The sequence below is a fragment of the Leucoraja erinacea genome, chromosome 16 (assembly GCF_028641065.1).
Source record: "Leucoraja erinacea ecotype New England chromosome 16, Leri_hhj_1, whole genome shotgun sequence".
Lineage (NCBI taxonomy): Eukaryota > Metazoa > Chordata > Chondrichthyes > Rajiformes > Rajidae > Leucoraja > Leucoraja erinaceus.
This window is the reverse complement of record NC_073392.1, coordinates 311,944-328,541: the sequence shown is the minus strand read 5'-3', so window position 1 is coordinate 328,541 and position 16,598 is coordinate 311,944. Positions and strand designations below refer to the sequence as shown.

The following is a 16,598-nucleotide window of genomic DNA, read 5'->3' as shown; positions in this document are numbered from 1 at the left end:
GATGCAAGAAGATGTGTTTGGCTACTCCATCATTCAATAATTTGTTGTTTCTGTCACCTTTGGGTTTCTGCTTTCTCCCCTCACCCAGAGTACGTGCTCAAGGCAGACGCAGTCTGTCCCTTGTGAAATGGAGGCAGGGTGCTGCAACCTAAATGTAGAACGTGCCTTTCTCAGTAGAAGGTAGAACACATACAGTACAGCACAGGGACAGTCCCTTCGGCCCACGTGTCTGTGCCAACCATGATGCCAAGACCATCACAACCTCAAGAGTTGGATAAAGAAAAGCCTGAAAGAGTTCAAAGTTCTGCAGAACAAGTTCCAGATGATCATTGCCCCATTAACTCCAGGGCTCCAGGCTGGTGTGCTGTCAGTCCAGGCAGGGCTGTAGGTTAACCCGGCGAGACAGGCAGAGTTGAGCTGCATTTAGCGCTGCTTCTCCGCGCTGGCTGTGGGCCTGGGCCGTCGATCCTGTACAAGTCACAGACGATCATCGACCCATTAACCCCCCCCCCCCCCCCTCTCCCAGCCCCCATCTTCCTTTGAAGCTCAGATTCGACATTTTATTATTCCCTTCTTGCAAAGTTTCATTGTTGAAATTGATTTTAAAATTCAATTAGTTGAACAAATCTCAAATGACTGAAGGGTTGATAGTTTGGTAGCATTGTGGATGTTGACACAAATGTTTGTTCTCCCAGGTTCCAGGCGCAGCCTGTGGTGAGTCCAATGTAGGAGACTTCTCCAGCCCTTCGTTGGTGAGTAGATGTTAGAGATATTTAGACCACATTGCATAGAGATCTCTCGTAAACACACGAGGGACTATTTTATCCAGTTTTTGTGAATCCTTTATTGTAATTATAAGATGTAAGAAGGAACAGAAACTGTCATGAAGTCTGTTGTTTGTGTAGAGCATGTTGGAGAATGCTGCCGCACTAGAGACATCTAAATGGCTTCATTCTATCCTCTTCTGCTTCCTCCTTGTTTCCTGGATCTGTACGCTATTTGTTTAGAGGGTGGTTGTGCTCGGAGCTACACCCAGCCGTGTAGGGTGATGTTGGTTTACACTGGAGATAGACACTAAATACCGGAGTAACTCAGCGGGCCAGGCAGCTTCTCTGGAGAGAAGGAATGGGTGATATTTCAGGTCGAGACCTTTCTTCAGACTGATTCTTCAGACTGATTCAGACGGAATCTGAAGGGTTCCAACACGAAATGTCACTGATTCCTTTTCTCCAGAGATGCTGCCTGACTGGCTGAAATACTCCAGCATTTTGTGCTCATGTTTACATGGGGTTTCAAGTTCGACAGAAGCAGCAAGATAAAACTGGAGTGTATGCGCCACACAAAGTTGTCTATAGTTTGTAGAATTAGCATTAGCATTAGCATTGCTCAGGTGAGCAAGCTTGTTTTTAGCCTGAAGATAAGTTTGTTTCCAGATCAGATCTTCCTGTAAAAGCAGTTGTCAGCCCAGTTCTTGTCATCACGACTGCTGCAAATATATCTCCTGAGACGTTTAAATGGCACGCTCGATTATTCACCAAGAAGTTAAAGATAGATATTCTTTTGGCAAAGTACAGAGAAGGTTCACCAGACTGATTCCTGGGATGGCAGGACTTTCATATGAAGAAAGACTGGATAGACTCGGCTGGTACTCGCTAGAATTCAGAAGATTGAGGGAGGATCTTATAGAAATTTACAAAATTCTTAAGGGGTTGGACAGGCTAAATGCAGGAAGATTGTTCCCGATGTTGGGGAAGTCCAGAACAAGGGGTCATAGTTTAAGGATAAGAGGGAAGTCTTTTAGGACCGAGATGTGAAAATCATTTTTCACAGAGAGTGGTGAATCTGTGGAATTCTCTGCCACAGAAGGTAGTTGAGGCCAGTTCATTGGCTATATTTAAGAGGGAGTTAGATGTGGCCCTTGTGGCTAAGGGGATCAGGGGGTATGGAGAGAAGGCAGGGATGGGATACTGAGTTGGATGATCAGCCATGATCATATTGAATGGCGGTGCAGGCTCCAAGGACCGAATGGCCTACTCCTGCACCTATTTTCTATGTTTCTATGTAAACATTTTGTTCTATTGTTAGTTGTTTAATGAACCAGAAATTATATTCATGCAGAAGATAGACACAGAGTGCTGGAGAAACTCAGAGGGTCAGGCAGCATCTCTGGAGAAAAAGTATGGGTGACATTTCAGGTCGAGCCCCTAAACGTCACCTATCCATGTCCTCCACAAATGCTGCCTGACCCGCTGAGTTACTCCAGCACTCTGTGTTTATCTTTGGTGTAATCCAGCATCTTCAGTTTCTTCCTACATATATGATTGCTTTAACAATGAGAACTGTCAGATGATTTGATGACGACACAATATTCCTGTTTGTGGTTCTGGAGCAATGGGCCGGCTCCCTCTGTGAACTGGTGGTTAGAGCAGGGTTGGTGATCACTGCAGAGAGAGCTGTACACTGCACCCGAGTTCAACTTCCTTACCTTGTTAAACTTCTGTTTGTTAAGTGTATGGACAGCAAGAAACATTGAAGACAATAATCATTGTTTCCCAAGGTGCACCAGCTTCTCGCTTTCACCCAACAAACAGCTAACAATGACCTGTTTCCTTTATCATCGGTACATATTTGCATGTCTTTTATTCATTGATCTTTATCTGTCCACATCACCATCTATCTCTCGGTTCCCTTATCACTAACCAGTCTGAAGAAGGGTCTCCACCCGAAACGTCACCCATTCCTTCTCTCCAGAGATGCTGCCTGTCCCACTGAGTTACTTCAGCATTTTGTGTCTATCTTCGGTTTAAACCAGCATCTGCAGTTCCTTGCTACACAGTCATTATTATTTGTAGTTTAAATCATGTTAGTGAAGGAAGTTCCCACAGAGGACAAAACAAAGTTCAATATTTGTGACATTTTTCTGCTGGTTGTGAGATATCTGAAGATGGACAAGTGTGTACTTTGTAACATGTACCGTGTAACATGTACCGTGTAACATGTACCGTGTAACGTGGACCATGTAACATGTACCGTGGACCGTGTAACGTGTACCGTGTAACATGCAGCATGTAATGTGTAGCATGTAACTGGACCGTGTACCGTGTAACATGGACCGTGTAGTGTATAACGTGTAATGTGGACCATGTAGCGTGTAGCATGTAACGTGTAATGTGGACCGTGTAACGTGTAGCATGTAACGTGGACCATTGACCAGACACGGACAATGATGATCAGGGATGTCGTTGTTCACATGCAGCCTGACTTAGATATTGTTACCGGGACACATTCACCAATTCAGCCTCTCTCCCTCTGGGGGCCAGCAAATGTTGTTGTGATGTAGGTTACTGGCTGTGAAGGAGTTACAAGTTTCACTAACTCCGCTTTAATATCAGTTGCTGCAACATTAAAGTTGTGAAAACCTGTGTCGTGGGTTGAGGGCAGTTGCCATTTGAAGTGGCGTCTTTAGTTATGAATCATGAGTTTCATAGTATCACCAGGGATTTTATTTTCTGGGGTTGTGGAGGGTGATCTCACCGAGTTTGCTCCATCCCACACTTCACTGCCCAGTTTGTGGCTTCCTGATGAGTCGGGGAGTGATACAAGGGGAGGTTTGCAATAAAGAGAATTCAAAAGAACAAACCAGAAAGACAGTCGTGGCTGAAACCCACGCTGGGGGTTAACTTGATGACTGTTTTATTTGTAAAAGGTGAGAGGAATCAAAAGGGAAGTTGTTAAGGTTGAGGATACCTTCCAGTTGAGTTTATTGTCACATGTACCGAGGTACAGTGACAATCTTTTGTGACATGCTAACCAATACATGATTACAATTTACAGTGTATAGATTCACGATAAGGTTTAGTGCAAGGTAAAGCCTGCAAGTCTGATCATGGATAGTCCGAGGGTCACCATTGAGGTAGATAGTAGTTCAGCACTGCTCTCGGGTTGTGGTAGGATGGTTCAGCTGCCTGATAACAGCTGGGAAGAAACTGTCCTTGAAGGTAGAGCTGTGCGTTTCCGTGTTGGTTGAGGGGAACTAGGTCAGTCTCTGCCGTAGGGAAAACAAACACTAACTTGGAACTTAAGTTTCAAGGCTTCATCTTTTCTCTGAAAAACAAGCACATAATCACAGTGATCTCTGATTAAATCCATTCCAAGCCAAAATATGACTTTAGGATTTCAAAATAAATAGACTGGGGTTTGCCAAAGACAAAATCACCCTTTGTCTCCAAAAAACAGAATGCTGCAGTAACTCAACGAGTCAGGCAGCATCTGTGGAGAACATGGATAGGTGACGTTTCACAGAGTGCTGGAGTAACTCAGCGGGTCAGGCAGCATCTGTGGAAAACATGGATAGGTGACGTTTCACAGAGTGCTGGAGTAACTCAGCGGGTCAGGAAGCATCTGTGGAGAACATGGATAGGTGACTTTACAGGTCAGACACGTCTGCAGACTGAACAGGTGAGTCTGAAGAAGGGTTTCGAACCGAAACGCCACCTATCCATGTTCTCCAGAGATGCTGCCTGACCCGCTGAGTTACTCCAGCACTACTTTGTGAAACCAGCATCTGCAGTTCCATGTCTACACCTCACCCTCTTTCACTGACGTCTCTACAGAGATGATGCTGCCACTATGGACATCCTGCAGGCATATTGCTACAAACCTCTAGCAGTAGGGATGTTCCTGAGCTGATGTTCTGCCTTTTATGACGCAGCAAAGTGCACCAACCTTTACCAGCAAGGAGGGGGTGCACGATTGTGTTCACACTCACACTTATCTGCAGTGTTGGGGTCCCAAGATGAGGCATCCATGGCAACTTCCACGATGCCCTTTGTCCAATGAAGAAGAGCCCTTTGTGCAGTTCCCTTGTTCTCTCACGTCATGTTTGTGGGTTGTCTCGTGTCAGTGGTGCCCAGGCAGTGAGTAATTCACCTTGTTCCTAGGATGAGTGGAGCTGAGAAACAGCCTGCTGGTGCTGTCTTCAATTAACACCCATGATTTCCGGGAGTTACTTATTTATTTTTAAAAGAACATAGACACAAAATACTGGAGTAACTCAGCGGGACAGGCAGCATCTCTGGAGGGAAGGAATGTGTGACGTTTCGGGTCGAGACCCTTCTTCAGACTGAGAGTCAGGGGAGAGGGAGACACAGATAAGGAAGTGTAAGGTATGAGAACAAAGTGTTTCGCTGAGTTACTCCAACATCTTCAATATAAATCAGCATCTGCAGTTCCTTCCTACATATTTGTTCAAAGAGTCTTTTGAGAAGCAAGTATAAGGACCAATGCGTTATCAGACACTGTAGATCTTGTGGCCTTATTCAATAGGTGGGTTTCTGGTTACAGTCACATAGTTGTACAGCACAGAAACAGGCTGTTCGGCCCACCGCACCCATGCTATCCATCAAGCCCATCTAAACTAATCCCACTGCCTGCATTAATTCCCTCTCCACACCTTGTTCATTCAAGCACCTGGCCAGATGCTTCTTCAATGTTGTTAGTGTTCCTGGCTCCCCCACCTCCTCTGGCAGCTCATTCTACAGTGTCCTTCATACTGTTCATAGCTCCATAAATACCCATCATTTATTTATTTATTTGTCTCTGTACTCCACAATTTGAGATTTGTAATAGAAAAAAATCACATGTGGTTAAAGTGCACATTGTCAGATTTTAATAAAGGCCATTCTTATACATTTTGGTTTCACCATGTAGAAATTGATGAGTCTTTGTCCCAAACATTATGGAGGGCACTGTAAATACCAGTGACTGTGGAAAGACTTGCCCCTCTGATCCCATTGCCCCCCCCCCCCCCCCCCCCCCCCCCCCACCTTGACTCTGTGCCGTCATGAAGGCAGGGACTGGGGGTGACAGCCCCCAGATCCTCCTGAACCTCGTCTCAGTAAGATCGCTCATGTTCCAAAGTTCCCAGATTCACGGAAGATCCCTTTCGATTGGAAATGGCAAAAGTGACTCCTTTCTATAAAAAGGATGGATGACAGAAAGCAGAAAATGACAGGGTTCGGGTTAGTTGGGCCCAACGTCTGTAGTTGGGGAAATGTGTAAGTTGCGTTAAGGAGGGCACTTGGAAAAGCCCCAGGACATCAGGAACAGTCAGAGTGAAAGGGAAATTATATTTTGGAGTTTCTTTGGCAAACTGTGTAGGTGTGGTGACAAATGTACCATTAGATTTCCGGACGTTGGTGGATAAGGTGTTGCATTATAAGTCATTGTGGAAAATGACATCTGGTGGCATTTTAGGTCATGTATCAGCACAGATTCGCTGGCTGGCAGGAAGGATTGGGTTGACTAGCTGTAACTACAACACCTCTGGGATTGGTGCTGCTCAGCCTTTTGCAACATTGATATAATAATTGATTTGTTAGACACCACTATAGGCGTGATTGGTAAATCTCCTGGTGACCCGAAGGTCGGCTGGTGAGGCCAAAAATGGAGGCGTGAAAGATCTGGTGTGGAAATGATTGACACGTGGCCAGTTGTGGAGGGAAGATGAGAAAGCTAACACTGTTATTGTGTCAGGGCCAAGGACATGAAGGTGGGAGATTGTGCCTCGAGTCCACAAGGTATTGGTGACATTTAGTCTGGAGTGTAGTATGCAGACCTGGCTTCCTTGTGAGAAAGTCACACAGCACAGAAACTGGCCCTTCAGCCCATCAAGTCCATGCCCACGATGACACCCATCCACATGTTGCATTTGGTCCATATCCCTCCAAACCCCTCCCATCCATGTACCCAAGGTATCGTGTACCTTGAGCAAGGGAGAATGTTACTGTTCAGGCAGTGGTTTGGAGAAGGAATACAAGAATCATGAGGTGTCGTAGGGAAGGTTCCACAGGCTGGGCTACAAATGGGAGAGACGGGGAGGAATATTGGCAGGGCGGATGTGAGTCGATGATTTCTCTTGTCAAAGGATCTAGAACGAGAGGATACTGTTTTAAAGAATAAACGTCACTGTTTTAATACAAATGAAACAAAATTGTGTTAATTTGAGAGTTTACAACTCTGACCCACAATGAAAGATGCAGAGGTAGATATTCTGCCCTTCACTGATCTTCATGTGATCTAATCTCTCCTGCTTCACAAACAGTTCACAATGCTGAACAACGTCAAAGTTTACAATTTATCTTCAACTATAATTATATTGTTAAAATAGCACAATGAATTCAGCATTTTTATGCAGCTGTGCATTGCTCAAATTTAACCAACTCAAAACATTAAACACACTGCAAACATGCATTAAACATGCTGCAAACATGTATTAAACACACTGCAAACATGCATGAAACACGCTGCAAACCTGCATTAAACATGCTGCAAACATGCATTAAACACGCTGCAAACATGCATGAAACACGCTGCAAACATGCATGAAACACGCTGCAAACATGCATGAAACACGCTGCAAACATGCATGAAACACGCTGCAAACATGCATGAAACACGCTGCAAACATGCATTGAATACGCTGCAAACATGCATGAAACACGCTGCAAACCTGCATTAAACATGCTGCAAACATGCATGAAACACGCTGCAAACATGCATGAAACACGCTGCAAACGTGCATGAAACACGCTGCAAACATGCATTAAACACGCTGCAAACATGCATTAAACACGCTGCAAACATGCATGAAACACTCTGCAAACATGCATGAAACACGCTGCAAACATGCATGAAACACGCTGCAAACATGCATTAAACACGCTGCAAACATGCATGAAACACGCTGCAAACATGTATTAAACACGCTGCAAACATGCATTAAACACACTGCAAACATGCATTAAACACTCTGCAAACATGCATTAAACACGCTGCAAACATGCATTAAACACGCTGCAAACATGCATTAAACACTCTGCAAACATGCATTAAGTACACTGCAAACATGCATTAAACACGCAATTGACAAACACGATCTATAAATACATGCAAGTGTGTGCAGTCGTGCTTCCTGTTATGACCGCTGCTGTCTGTTCTCTTGTCTGATGTTTCAATGCTGCTGCCGTTCATTTGATTCTTTGTCTGTTTGGTTTCCAACCAGCGGCCTATTTATCACAGAAGAATGTTTGTGTGTCCATGTGTGTGTGTGTGGCCCTGTGTGTGTGTCTGTGTGTGTGTCTGTGTGTGTGGGTCTGTGTGTCCCCCTGTTTGTGCATGTGTCCCTGTGTGTGTCCTTGAGTGTGCGTGTGTGTGTCCTCCTGGGTGTCCCCCTGTGTGTGTCCTCCTGTGTGGCCCTGTGTGTGTGTCTGTGTGTGTGTGTGTCCTCCAGTGTGTGTGTGTGTGTGTCTCTGTGTGTGTGTCCTTGTGTGTGTGTGTGTCTGTGTGTGTCCCTGTGTGTGTCCCTGTGTGTGCGTCTGTGTGTCCCTGTGTGTGTGTGTGTGTGTGTCCTGTGTGTGTGTGTGTCTCTGTGTGTGTGTGTCCTTGTGTGTGTGTGTGTGTGTCTCTGTGTGTGTGTGTCCTTGTGTGTGTGTCCCTGTGTCCCTGTGTGTGTGTGTCCCTGTGTGTGTGTGTGTGTCCCCCTGTGTGTGTGTGTGTGTGTGTGTGTGTGTCTCTGTGTGTGTGTGTGTGTGTCCCTGTGTGTGTGGCTGTGTGTCTCTGTGTGAACTCTGAAGTGTGTTTGTGTGTGTGTGTGTGTGTGTGTCCCTGTGTGTGTGTGTGTGTGTCCACTGTGTGTGTGTGTGTGTGTCCCTGTGTGTGTGTGTCCCTGTGTGTGTGTGTCCCTGTGTGTGTGTGTCCCTGTGTGTGTCCCTGTCCCTGTGTCTGTGTGTGTGTGTCCCTGTGTGTGTGTCTCTGTTGAACACTGAAGGGAGGGTGTGTGTCTAGAGAGGGTGAGGCGGGAACAATCGGGCTAATGGCGGACATATCACTTCCACGTTTTGATGTTAAAAGTTCCAAAGTTGGTGAAGGTGGAGCCGAGTTTTCTGTGCTATTTCATGGTCTCTTTGACCAATGGCACACAGCCATGATGCCACATTGCTGCAGACTCTGAGCTCAATGCTGGAAGGAAATAACAAACTGCACCATACTGCACTCACCACAAAAACTCCTTATGTATCGCTGACACTAACAGCAGCTGTATTTCAGCTTTAGATTTCATATACCAGGCCAATGCAATCTCCAACTCAATGTGGTTGTTACTGATTCAGTATTTGTGTGTAACACCAGGTTTGATCCAGGTGAAACATTGAATGATTGGCCTTAAACGTGGTGGAGACTAGGAAACCTTTCCAAAACCAACTCCAAACTGTGAAGGGCTGAGAAAGGGCCTCTTCTTGTCCTTTACTGTTCTATGTTCTATTGGAGAGGAACGGCAGATGAAGCAGCTATTTGGTCCAGGCAGTCCAACTTAGCAGCTCTCTCCCAAACCCTTGGACATCTTTCTGCCTTGAGCATTTGTCAACTTCCTTTGGAAGAATCTTCTTCTTGCGAATGACGTGCACAGCCTAAAGTTGTAGGACAACTTGTTCTACTTATTTGTTGTGCACGTCGGGTTGAATGCATTCGTCGAAACAGGGCGGACCACGTGAAGGTTGCAATCTCCCACCCCCTTTGGAAAATTAAATTAAATTTGAATCCATCATCCTTTATGAATGAGCTTTCTAAATCTGGACCAATAGCAATGTCATGGCAGAAAATGAAGCATGTTCTTTCACAGTTTGGAAATATGTGGGATCCTCCATGCCTTTTCTTATTCTGCTACTCATCGAATGAGCGGCAAGTCGTGTATATTTATAATTGGCAGAACCAATTGTACTGCAAAAATCAAAGATAGGAGTAACTCAGCGGGACAGGCAGCATCTCTGGAGAGAAGGAATGGGTGACATTTTGGGTCGAGACCCTTCTTTGACCTGAAACGTCACCTGGGCCTTATGAGGTAAGAAAAAAACCACCCATCAGAAAGCAGGTCATGGTCTCGATGCTTCCAACATAGTTCACCTGAACTACCGCCGTCCAACACAACAGCGATGCTCAATGTTTCTAACAGAACAGAAATCTACAACTGGTGAATAATAGGCTATTTTTTCGAGCATCCAGCAAACATTACCCAAAATTGGATCCTCATAATTTTAAACATTTTGAATCTAATTTTTCAAATTTCAGCTTTTGATCTCCAAATTAATGGGATTTTTAAACAATTTAAACACTTTTAAACAACTTGAATTATTGATATATCTGGGACTAATCAGACGTGTTTATTTAATGAAAAACATCTCATTGTTTAGTGACCCAGTTGTTTTTGTGAAGGAACAATATTGAAAATGTTCTCTACAATGTCCTATGTTGAGTAGGTTGAGTAGGACGGACATATCTAGAGATGCTGCCTGTCCCGTTGAGTTACTCCAGCATTTTGTGTTTGTCTTTTGTTGTAGATTGAGTTTATGATGAAGCTCCATGAACAGTGTCATTTTGTGGTGATACCTGGTACATTTCTAACCCACGTGGGCGACAGGAACATTACTAAAGAACAAGGTGCACCCGTAAATACTGCTGTATTTATTGCACCACTCTGGTAGTTGTGTTCATTGGGTATAATTCATCTAAACTTATTGTTCCCCAGATGGATTCGGGTAAAAGAGCTTCAAAAACAAAACGTGATAAGGAAAAGCAGACGTGCAAAAGCTGTAGCGAAACGTTTAATTCAATAACGAAACGTCGCCATCACTGTAAACAATGCAATGCAGTAAGTCCTGAAAACACTCCGTTAATTTGTATTTTAAATCATTGTTCTGGTTCAAGGTCACTGTTAAAATGGACTCATTTGGTGATCTATGAAGCCGCATATTTGACATTGTGCTCTTTATTAGATTATCTGTGGTAAATGTTCAGAATTCAAGCCACTGGCAGACAGTCGACACAACCGCGTGTGTAAGGATTGCTTCACGCTGCCAGTCACAGCACAACCGCCGAGCCCCGCGCCCGACAATGTGACCGACCAGAAGCGGAAATCAGTGTTGGAGGTCAGTGTTGGGAACCATGGCAACACATCGCCAGATCACAGGCCTGTGGTTAAAGTGCACAGTCAGACTTTATTAAAGGGTATTTTTAAACATTTTGGTTTCACCATGTAGAAATTACAGCTGTGTTTATACATTGTCTCCCCATTTCAGGGCACCATAATGTTTGGGAACATGGCTTCACAGGTGTCTGTAATTGCATGGGTGTGTTTAATTGCCTCCTTAATGCAGGTAGAAGAGAGCTCTCAGTACCTAGTCTTTCCTCCAGTCTTTCCATCACCTTTGGACACTTTTATTGCTGTTTATCAACATAAGGACCAAAGTTGTGCCAATGAAAGTCAAGGAAGCCATTGTGAAACTGAGAAACAAGAATAAAACTGTTAGAGACATCAGCCAAACTGCAGGCTTACCAAAATCAACTGTTTGGATCATCATTAAGAAGAAAGAGAGCACTGGTGAGCTTACTAATCGCAAAGGGACTGGCAGGCCAAGGAAGACCTCCACAGCTGATGACAGAAGAATTCTCCCTATAATAAAGAAAAATCCCCAAACACCTGTCCGACAGATCAGAAACACTTCAGGAGTCAGGTGTGGATTTGTCAATGACCACTGTCTGCACAAGACTTCATGAACAGAAATACAGAGGCTACACTGCAAGATGCAAACCAGTGGTTAGGTGCAAAAATAGGTTACAGTTTGGCAAGAAACATAGAAACATAGAAAATAGGTGCAGGAGTAGGCCATTCGGCCCTTCGAGCCTGCACCGCCATTCGATATGATCATGGCTGATCCTCCAACTCAGTATCCTGTACCTGCCTTCTCTCCATACCCCCTGATCCCTTTAGCCACAAGGGCCACATCTAACGCCCTCTTAAATATAGCCAATGAACTGGCCTCAACTACCTTCTGTGGCAGAGAATTCCACAGATTCACCACTTTCTGTGTAAAAAATGATTTTCTCATCTCGGTCCTAAAAGATTTCCCTCTTATCCTTAAAGTGACCCCTAGTTCTGGACTTCCCCAATAATCTTCCTGCATCTAGCCTGTCCAACCCCTTAAGAATTTTGTAAGTTTCTATAAGGAACTTAAGTACTTAAAGGAGTACTTAAAGGAGCAACCACAGTTCTGGAAAAAAGGTCTTGTGGACAGATGAAATGAAGATTAACATATCAGAGTGATGGCAAGAGCAAAGTATAGCGTAGAGAAGGAACTGCCCAAGATCCGAAGCATACCACCTCATCTGTGAAACTGTGGGGGTGTTATGGCATGGGCATGTGTGACTGCTGAAGGTACTGGCTCACTTATCTTTATTGATGATACAACTGCCGATGGTAGTAGCATAATGAATTCTGAAGTGTATAGACACATCCTATCTGCTCAAGTTCAAACAAATGCCTCAAAACTCATTGGCCGGTGGTTCATTCTACAGCAAGACAATGATCCCAAACATACAGCTGAAGCACCAGAGGAGTTTTTCAAAGCTAAAAAATTGTGAATTCTTGAGTGGCCAAGTTAATCACCCGATCTGAACCAATTGAGCATGCCTTTTATATGCTGAAGAGAAAACTGAAGGGGTCTAGCCCCCAAAACAAGCATAAGGTAAAGATGGCTGCAATATAGGCCTGGCAGATCATCACCAGAGAAGACACCCAGCAACTGAATACTAAATACTAAACATGACATTATTGTGCCCTGAAATGGGGGGGACTGTGTATAAACACTGCTGTAATTTCTACATGGTGAAACCAAAATGTATGAAAATGGCCTTTATTTAAAATCTGACAGTGTGCACTTTAACCACATGTAATTTTTTCTATTACAAATATTAACTTGTGGAGTACAGAGGCAAATAAATAAATAATGGGTCTTTGTCCCAAACATTATGGAGGGCACTGTGAATTGCTGTGTGGTATAAATAGAAATGTGATTAATGGGCATGTTTGTGTTGGAACCAGGGATTATTATAAAATGCCAGTGAAGAGCAAAACTTATTGAACTAGTGATGTAAGAGTTGGAATAGTTTCACTGCCAGACTATGTTTAGAACAGTGACGTTGCATCTACCAGCTTCTCTTGCTCATGACCGATGTATTTGAAAGGGATTTCATCTGAAATTAAACCATGATGATGCTGCAGGCTGAGACTAAAAATAACGTTGTCTACCTTCACCTCCTAAGACTGCTCTGCTGATTAATACTAACAGCTCTGGGCCAAGTGTGACTCTTCACCCCCCCCCCTCCCCCTCAGCTGATGTCGACACTGCTCCCTGACAAGTGGCAACATTCCTTCTGCAGCAACAACTGTGGAAGAGTGGATGTTGCGGCCATTCCTTGAAGCAGCGGTGTGGGACTGTACTAGCAGACGGGGAGATTGGGTGTCCATTCGCTGCAGCGTTATCTCAGCTTCACCACAGTGAGCACAGGATTGAGTCGAGTTCCTTACCTGTCCACCGAGGCATCTCTCACCTGTACTGGGTGCAGGGTGCTGACAGGTGGAGAGAGGCTGGTTCTGTTGCACCTGTGGACCTGATCAGTCTCTGTCCTTGTTCACACGCAGGGTTCTGAACAGAACATGACGATTACATGTTTGCATGTCTGCTTTAACTTCCGTGTTCAGTCCGTGTTTGGTTTGTGTTTGGTACATGTTTGTCCTGTGTTGGGTCCATGTTTGTTCCGTGTTAGGGTCCGTGTTTGGTCCATGTTGGGGTCCATGTCGAGGTCCGTGTTTGGTCCGTGTTGGGGTCCGTGTTGGGTGCGTGTTGAGGTCCGTGTTGGGTGCGTGTTGAGAAATGAAAAAAAAATGAAATGATTCAATTTATTGTCATTGTCAGTGTACAGTACAGAGACAACGAAATGCATTTTTAGCATCTCCCTTGAAAGGGAGACACAGGGCGTCGCGGTGTGCCCGCGCCTGCCGCCGTACAGGCAAAGGTGGGTGAAGTGTCTTGCCCAAGGACACAACGACAGTATGCACTCCAAGCGGGATTTGAACCGGCTACCTTCCGGTCGCCAGCCGAACTCTTAGCCCATTGTGCTATCTGTCGCCTTGTTGGGTGCGTGTTGGGTCCGTGTTGGGTGCGTGTTGGGGTCCATGTTTGGTCCGTGTTGGGTCCATGTTGCTCCCATGTTGAGGTCCGTGTTGGGTGCGTGTTGGGGTCCGTGTTTGGGTCCATGTTGGGTCCATGTTGCTCCCATGTTGGGGTCCGTGTTGGGGTCTGTGTTGGGTCCATGTTGGGTCCGTGTTTGGTCCCGTGTTGGGTCCATGTTGCTTCCGTGTTGGGTCCGTGTTGGGTCCAGTAATTGATGAGGAATCTTTCGATATTTGCCACAGTCACTGACATGTTGAATCTTGTTCCTGCCGCAGAGACCCACCTCACTGACGAGTGACAACACCGTGTTCTGTAGCAACTTGAGCTTCATGGAGAAGGGTAAACCTTGGCACAAGGTGTGGGTGGCCATTCCCAAGAGCGACCCCATGGTTCTGTACCTACACATTGGCATCCAGGTAAGATCCACTTCCTTACACCTGCCCATCCACAGTACCTGAGCAGCAGAGTGAACCCGATGGGCCGAATGGTCTCCTGCTCCTGTGAACTAATGAACAACCTGGGCTGTGGACTGAAGGCAGAGCTAGCTGGAGCGGCCCGGTGTGAGACCCCACCTGGGGGGTGTGGGATGGGGTGGGGGTGGGTGGGGGGGGTGTGTGGGGTGGGGGTGTGGATGTGGGGTGGGGGTGGAGCGGGGGGGGGGGTGGTGGGGACCCCACCTGTGGGGGGGGGGTGGGGTGTGTGTGGGGGTGGTGGGGGGTGGTGGGGGGTGTGGGGTGTGGGGTGGGGGTGGGGGTGGGGTGTGGGGGTGGGGGTGGGATGTGGGGTGGGGTGGGTGTGGGGGTGCAGACACCAGGGTGGGGGACTTGGGGACTTGGAGATCCATTAGTGAATGTCGAGTTTACGTGTGTGAACTCAGTTGTATAAAGACTTTGAATAAAACACATTTGCCCGCTCAAAGCTGGGAGAGAGAGAGAGAGGGAGGGAGGGAGGCAGCTGAACAAGAATAAAGGGACCATGAATTGGGCTGGAGGATTACTGAGGATTTCATTGCTTCCTGCAAAATATCTGTTGCATTGAAGCAGAATTCTGCCATTTTCACTGATTTGTTTTTCAAAGGAATCACTGTGTTTATGGGTTAAACAAAGCATCTTCACTGCAAAATGGTTCACTATTTCTGATTATACTTAAGAAATCCGATTTTTAAAAAAAATTAAACTTTCAGAAAATAATAGTGACTGCATCTCTGTATTCTGTACGGTTTCTTCCTCTATACTCTGGGGGCTTTGGTTATTCAAACTTACAAATAGGATTCTCAGTCTGGAAGCCGTTGTAAATGTATACGTTGCGTTGCGATGTCTCGTTGTTACTGTAAGCTTCTCCGTTCCCGATTTGTCTACTAACACCAGGAACTTCCCTTCCAGGAGGGAAAGCAGTCCCGCACAATCCCACTGCCCGGCTACGAGATTGAGCAGCTCATCCCTGGAGATGTGATGGAGAGGAAGCACACTTTCAAGCTCAGACAATCCCAACAGACATTTTATTTTAGTGCAGATGACGAGGAGCTTCAGAAAAAATGGATTGACGTCATCTCGAAAGTTGCCAAGGGTCAAGTTGAGGAAGATCCAAGTAACTCAGTGGAATGAGAACAGCAGCAGAAGCAACGAAGGTTGCATTTGGTATCTATCTGTCGTGACCTCTTGATGCCATACTTGAATTAAACAATGAGGGCACTTTCATTGAGAAAGATACTTCAAGATTAGATCACTCCCTTACATCAGTATCAGATTTAAATGTTATTTGTGTTTTTGGTCTTTGACAACCATGACAACAACTGTGCTACTGAGAAACCTAAACACATCAGGAAAATGTGTAGTAATTTACAAAGTAATCACTTTATTGAAGCTATTTCAGTCGGGTGGCGTGTGTAAATGTGCGTTAACACCAGTACTGGCAGTGCCCTCCCTCCCCCTCCCCGTGCAAGATGTATAGTGATTCATTAGTTAATGTGAATATCTGTGGCTGGCCACTCATGGTCCATCAACTGTTTGTACTCAATTCTTAAATACACAATGCTCTTTGTCCCTTTTGGCATTTGGTGATGTAATTAATTTTTTCATAGGTAAAAATGCTAAGTGGATTATTTCCCATGTTATGTACTGTTAACAAAATCTAGGAAAGAGCTGTAAAAGTTGCAGATTTGTTTCTCTATCTTCCTGTGCTGGAGGAACATTTAAACTATGATCTGCTTGTATGTTTCACATATTTATGTCATGTGCTTTTAAATAAACATTCCTGATTTTCACCATTATTTCACTGCTGGACAAGCTGGCCTTGATTACCAAGAACTGCAGATGCTAGTTAAGACACAAAGTGCCGGAGTAACTCAGCGGGTCAGGCACCATGTCTGGAGAACATGGATAGATGACGATTCGGGTCGAGACCCTTCTTCAGACTGAATGGGGAGGGGGTTGAACTGGTGACGAGTAAAGATCAAAGCCGGCTACAGATCTGGTCAGACTGGGGGTTCCCCGATACTATCCAGCCAGGAACCCCTGCCTGAGGTCCTGTTGTCTG

The 16,598-nt window shown here is 45.3% G+C and overlaps 1 protein-coding gene across 6 annotated transcripts in view; it reads left to right on the top strand.

Annotated features, from left to right (window-relative positions):
- fgd (faciogenital dysplasia) overlaps nt 1-16,332 on the top strand; it is a 121,636-nt gene extending 105,304 nt beyond the window's left edge. For all 6 annotated transcript variants that reach the window (XM_055647493.1, XM_055647494.1, XM_055647492.1 and 3 more), the window contains 5 exons: nt 696-752; nt 10,580-10,702; nt 10,827-10,979; nt 14,339-14,479; nt 15,446-16,332. In XM_055647493.1, coding sequence (XP_055503468.1) covers nt 696-752; nt 10,580-10,702; nt 10,827-10,979; nt 14,339-14,479; nt 15,446-15,667 — 696 coding nt within the window. In that variant the 3' untranslated portion in view covers nt 15,668-16,332. The remainder of the gene's footprint in view (nt 1-695; nt 753-10,579; nt 10,703-10,826; nt 10,980-14,338; nt 14,480-15,445) is intronic.
- Nucleotides 16,333-16,598: the final 266 nt, after the last annotated feature.